Raw genomic sequence first — 6,518 nt, 5'->3', positions numbered from 1 at the left:
CCAGTGGCCAAATTGCTAGAGACCAGGACAGCACCTGGAAGGGAGACTCAGAGGTTTTACAGCTGATGGGACTGTACCAACACTTCTTTGCCACAGCCAGTTCTTCAAAATGCTTTTTCTTACTTTAGGGTTAATGAAATGTTAATAAATTCTTATTCAAACGCTTAATGCTTATATACTTGTATGCTGGAATTTGCCTGTTGAGCTGCTTTCCATGCAGAATGTGAAATTAACAAAAACACGTCCACTTTCAGTTTCTATTAAGAGTAGCTACAGACTCATCTTTTAATGAATCACAACCAAACATCAAAGAGGAATAACATTCATAAAATTTTTTAAAAAGTAAGCTTCAGTCAGGACTTTAAAAAGGCATCTAGCACCTCAGCCTTTTAACACAGTCACCCCAACATCTTCTCGAGGTTGGTAAATACTGTTGGCTTTGCTTTACAGACACGAAACACAGGTTTTCACATTGCAACACTTGCTGCAATTCTCAACCAGAGATCTCAAGATGCCGAAATAAACAGCTAGAAAGGCTGTACTTCAGAGGGTGCAGGGCGCAATTCCCACCCCACAAAAACAGTCACTCCATGTCTCTACCCGAACAGGGTGAGGATCTGAAAACAGATCTCATGCTTCCTGGCATGAACACAACTCCTATATACAGCATGAAACTTGCTCTGTGCTAGTAACACACTCCAATTGTTGAGCTGTGTGAGATGCAATTTAACACATCGCGTTCCAAACTCCAGGTGATGCTCCAGAAACACAGAGGGGGAGCTCCTGAGAAACCTAACTAGAGCCAAGGGCGACCGCAGGCACTGCAGCACAGCTATCAGATGGAGGAAGTTCTCAACTGGCATGGGGAAGCACGAGCGCCTTACAGGCTTCGAGTGCTATGGACCAGGCAGCCGCGGCTCTTCAAAATCATGTAGGGTACAGTGTAACAATGCCATTGTGGTTTAGTCCCAAAATCACGAAAGAACTTGAAGTCTCTAAGTGGACACATATACTACTGAGATCCCAGGAATTCCTAATCACTGCTGTACTACTCGATCAATGGATCTGTCAGTCAAGTGTCAGGTCTCCATTAAATGACACTAGCTACTGTAATCAGACAAGATTAATCCAAAATAGCACTGAAGACATCATGTTTTTACAATTATATGTCATTATGCAATATATCAAAACATGCAGTTTGTGCAGGTTATTTCAGTAACATTGAAAATAAAAGGTAATCTACTTTCTTTGCTTCAAACCATCTGTACATTGCGTAAAAATGTAGCAAAAGGGCTCAATCAGCGTGAATGCTTTACAATACACTCTCTGTCTCCAGGAGACAGCAGCATCTTCATTTTTCTTATCTTGGTAAGTGATACAAAAGTAGAAATGGATATTCTATAGGTCCACTCTATCAGTTTTACAGTATTTCAGCTATGCATCCAAAAAAAACAACTCCTCCTTGTGGAACTACACCTTGAAGCAACTAAAAGTAAAGCTTTTCTTAAGGTGTTGCAAAGTTATTGAAATGGTTGGAATATTTAATAGCCAAAACCAAAGTGCTATAAAAGCATATCCCGGAGGTTTTATTGGTTTAGTAGCAGTCAAAATATGCCTAGTATAGAAATCCGTGTTTATCTGAAAACAACGTAAATATTTCACAATATAAATTAAATCTGCTTACAGAGTTTTGGTGTCTGAAGTATCTGTGACTTGACTGCTAATTGCTAATTTGCCAGTATAGTGCTAAATGGGATCTATCCTGCCAGTATAATGTTAAATGGGATCAGGGTGTCATTGATATTGCCAGTGTTACGAAAACATCCCACAAAAAGAGTCAACCAACTATTTTGTCTCCTAGTAAAAAATAGTCACCCAACTATTTTCTCTCCTAGTATGAGCGAACATTATGAGCAACACACCTGAAACAGATGATTCAACTTTTTGACTGAAATTTTTAAACAACTTTCAATCATTCAAGTATTATGGTCCCTATTTACATACTTCTGTGGCTAAAAAAGACATAGTAGACAACTGAACAGTGCCATCAAATCGTCAGAATTACAAAATTGTCAGGTTTTAAACAGCAAGTTGTACCTTAATCATTTAATTAAAAATAGAAGACGTAGGTAGACTATTTTGCAAATAAAACAGCACGCTAGTGTGCTATATATTAAGGCATACCTTTAAATGCGCACTTGTCATCTCTAACAAGTTTATACAATTGCTACCAAGTGAAAGGACTATCATTGTCTTGCAAAACTGATAAAGAAATACAAAATATCTGGAAGCCTACATTTTTAAAGTACAAAATTAACCCTCAGTCCTTGTGTTGAAATATACACGGTACAAACAGCAATTCTCGCCTACAAGATCTCACGAGGATTTCTTAAAGCTGGAGGTAAATTCGAAGGTTTTGATTCTTCATCCAGAAGTACTAAATCTTCAATTTCACTACCTTTGTATTTTCTTTTACATATCTTCACAATAACTTTCTTCTTGAGGAATAATTTCAAAGCTTCTCTTGAAGCAACCGCTTTGGCATTTTCCATACTTTTACCACAGCCAGTACCCAAGTAGACAGACTTGCACCTCAGTTCACAAACTATATTTTCTAGAGAGCTCTTATTTTGAGGCAAGTCTGCAAGTTCCTTCAGGGGAACAAAAGCAACATCTAACGTAGCTTTTACAGACTGAATTGATGAGTTCAGAAGTTCTACGTGATTTACATTAGGACTGAAGCCTCCAACAGCAACCAGTTTCCAGGCTACAGCTTTGTATAGTCTGTTGAAAAAAGGCTGTCTTTCCTTTGCATCTTCGCTGGTTAATGGTTTGCACAGAGCCTTAGCAGGGCTTTCACTTGCCTGTGAGCCACTCTTGGAGGCAAGCTGTGGTGAACCTGCCTGCATGCCACCCTTGGAAGCCATCAGGGAAGCACCTGCCTGAGCTCCACCCCGGGACGCCAGCGAGGAGGGACCTTGCTGAGTGCCACCACGAGTGCCCAGCAGTGAAGCACCCACCTGAGCGCTGCTCTTGGAAGTCAGCAGTGAGGATCCCTGCTGAGCGCCACTCCGAGCGGCCAGCAACGAGGCAGCCACCTCAGCGCTGCTCTTGGAAGCCAGGAGTGAAGATCCTGCCTTAGCAGTGCCCTTGGAAGCCAGCAGCAGCGAGGTGCCTGCCTGAGTCCCACCTTTGGGGGCCAGCAGCAGTGAGGAGGGCACCTGAGCACTGCTCTTGGGTGCCAGCAGCAGCGAGGTGCCCGCCTGAGCGCTGGTCTTGGACACCGACGCTGGGGCACTCGCTTGGTTTCTGGAAGACAGCAATGTAGCACTTGTTTGTGGTGTGCTCTTGGCAGCTGGTGGCACTGTTGCTGCCTGCGGGGTGCTCTTGGTGGTTGGTGGCGCCGCTGCTGTCTGTGGGGCGCTCTTGGTGGTCGGTGTCACTACTGTTGTCACTGCCGCTGCCTGTGAGTTGCTCTTGGCAGCTGTTGTCACCACTGCTGTCACCGTCTCTGCCTGTGAGGCACTCTTGGCAGCCACTGGCACTGCTGCTGCCTGGGGGGCACTCTTGGCAGCCGGTGGCACCACGGCAGCCACCACCTCTGCCTGCGGGGCAGCTTGTGGCACTGCACTTACTGTAGTTTTCTTTTCAGGTGATAGCGCATTTTCACACTTGCTTTCCTTAAGTGGACTTGAGCAAGGTTTCTCTCCTGACTCTTTTTCAAATGAAGATGGATTTTGCTCAGTGGTATTTTCAGCATTAGCAGGTTTTCCTTCTGTTTCTATGTCTGATGCCATGACCATTTCTTGATCTGAGCTGCAAGTTAACTGGGAGCTTTCTGGATCTTTGCTGGTATGCTTTTCCTGCTTTTTTGGCAATGTGCTCTCTGTTTCCATTGGGGCTTCTGCCTTGCTTGTTTTCATATCCTTTCCAGTATCCTTAGAATCTTTGCTTTTCTCAACAGCTCGCTTCCTGGGGGGCTCCTCTACCCCTTCTGCAAAACAAGTAAAATATGTTATCCTCTTTAATTTCTGCTCTATGAAATATCCATCTAGAAACAATCTATTTTCCAAAAACCTCTAACAATAATATATGCGAATTTAAATGGTATATATTAGGGATACACCTTGAGCTGCCATTTCAAGCATTAACCTAGTATTTCAGAATATTTTAGCATTTTTGGACAAAAAAACTAAAAGTACTCATGTGCAAGACTTCAGATTTTGGTTTGGGACCTGTAGGCAAGTATTAATATTAGTATTCTTGAAGTCCAAACCAAAAATGACCAAAGTATATTAAAGACTTAATACATTTAAGACTATCTGACCCAAAATAAAAGTTTATATTGTTTACTAATATCATAAAACCATTTTTAAAATACCACTTTGAGAAACTTAAGTTTCTCACAAAGCAACAATGTCTGACTAGTGTGAAAGGTAAAGTAAGAATAATACATTTAAGCCGGATTACAATAGTCTACATCACATTAAGCAAATAATCAGCTTAAAGTGCACCAGTTGTAGAAATTCAAAACAAGAGCTCTACATTACCAACAAAATACTTATGCATTACATCTATTTTACAGGTATTTTATGAGGTAAAATAGCAGAGATAGGGGAAACGATTAATAAGGAGTTTTCAAAGTAAGTTATTTTGAGTACTTTCTAAGCCCGAGGTAAACGGAGAACATTCAAAAACAAGCATTTTCTAGACTCCTATGTATTGTCACAGCTATGATCTGCTAACCATTGCTACTTGATATGCCTCTTTTCTTCACCTTGGCAACCAGTTCGTCTCTCGTGGTGCGGACAGGCGCGTCGGTCACTTGGATGCCTTCGGCCATTTCCAGCGCCTTTTCCATGACCTGCGGCGGGTACCTGCAGGGGCGACAAGGGGAGAGAAGAGAAGGGGAGGGGAGAGGCGCCGTCAGACGGCCGCGCCGCGCCCCCGCGGGTCCCGCCGCCCCGGCCTGCACTCACCGGCAGCCCAGGAAGACGTGGTTTGCCCACACCATGGAAAGCGACACCAGGCGCTGGAGCTGGGCGCTGCCCGCCGCCGGCGGCTCCCCCACGTTCCGCAGCAGAAACTCCCGCCGGTGCCGCCAGTGGTGCTCGGGCTCGCAGGCCCCGCGCAGCGCCTCGGCCCAAGCCACCTCCTCCGCCGTGCGCCCCAGGGGCTCGGCCGCCGCCTTCCCCGCCGCCATGGCCCCGCGCGCGGGGCCCTCCACCGCCCTGCACAACGGAAACAACGGCCCCGCTCTGCTCCTTCCGGCCGCGCGGGATGACCTCACAACCGGCGCGCGCGGCAGCCCGCCGCTGCCGCCCCAGGCGGCTTTGCGGCGCGCGAGGTGGGGCGAACGAGGAGGGGATTGTGCCGTCAGCAGCCAGAGGGGGAGCCCTAACGGTCGGCGCGGGGCGGGGCGGGGCGGGGCGGGGCGGGGCGGGGCGGAGGCGGGGCTCAGGGCCCGGAGCCCCACGGCGGGGCCGGGGCTGGGACGGCCGCCCGCCCGCTGGCCATGGGGTCACGGCGAGTACCTCGCCCTTCAGACATCTCGCCTGTCGTGTCCGCTTGCGCCTGCTCCCGTTGAGGCATTTTCATACGGCCCGCGGACTGGCTTCGGTTGGGCCTTTGTTTGTTTGTACTGTAGTTGGAGCCTGAGGTGTTTCACAGGGCAGGTGTGGATACTGCACACAAATTGTTACGGTCAGGCTGGTACTTGGAAGAGTGTGAGAAGTGAAGAGCCACTGGCCTGCCATCCTCGGCCCAGACAGGCTGCCTGTATGGCATGGGCACGGTTACCTGTGTGGCGTTCCGCCTGGTAAAAGTGGGAACAGGAGCATTACTTCTGGGTTTGTTTCATCATTCTGCTTCCAGATCCGTTCCAGTCTTGCTGAGGTTGGAGTTATGGGACCAATTCATAGTTTTGCCTCCTTGGTGTGTGATAGGAAGGTGGTGGCAAGGAAATGGGTTCTTGTAGCATTTTGAAGGAAACAATAAATGACGAGTTGTAAGTAGGCTGCTGGCTGCAGAGGGTTCAAATAATAGCTTGTGCAACTCTGGGCTGTCTTGACATTACAGAATTTACCCCAGAGTTTTGTTCAAAACCAGTTGGAGAATTCTGTTTGAAAAAGTAATGAACATGCTGTGAAAACAGCCCAAGCTTTGGTCTGCTGAGATGGAGCTTGCTGAATTACTGCATTGGAGAGAGTTTTGAATTCCAAAGGGCTGTCCCAGGAGAGCTGTATTGATTTTATTCTTCCTGAATTAGAAGTCTGTGTTTGCTTAAGTTTTCAATTTTTAACACCTACGTGTCATCATGACTGAACTACAAGACATTGCATTTAAAGGAGGAGTGTTTCTCCTTAAGTGACTTTAATGTCTTATTTCATGGAAATTGTTGTGTAGTGATCTAACTTGTAGTACCTCTGTGGTGCAAAACTAAGTGATTAAGGAGACTAAGCCAGGAAAAAATACTCCAGCACACTTTTGCTCTGTATCCATTGTTAGAGTGGAAGTGC

At 46.3% G+C, this 6,518-nt stretch overlaps 1 protein-coding gene across 1 annotated transcript; it reads right to left on the bottom strand.

The window, feature by feature from the left end:
- Positions 1 to 265: 265 nt before the first annotated feature.
- CDKN2AIP (CDKN2A interacting protein) lies at positions 266 to 5,259 on the bottom strand. The gene is made up of 3 exons (XM_080343594.1): positions 4,980 to 5,259; positions 4,747 to 4,877; positions 266 to 3,994 (listed from the first exon to the last, which is right to left on the bottom strand). Exons 1-3 carry the CDS (start codon positions 5,201 to 5,203, stop codon positions 2,367 to 2,369), a joined length of 1,983 nt encoding a protein of 660 aa, XP_080199720.1. The 5' UTR covers positions 5,204 to 5,259; the 3' UTR covers positions 266 to 2,366.
- Positions 5,260 to 6,518: the final 1,259 nt, after the last annotated feature.

The sequence above is a fragment of the Nesoenas mayeri genome, assembly GCF_963082525.1.
Source record: "Nesoenas mayeri genome assembly, chromosome: 4".
Classification (NCBI taxonomy): Eukaryota; Metazoa; Chordata; class Aves; order Columbiformes; family Columbidae; genus Nesoenas; species Nesoenas mayeri.
Note: the sequence above shows the minus strand (reverse complement) of the source record. Positions and strands in the feature narration are given on the sequence as shown.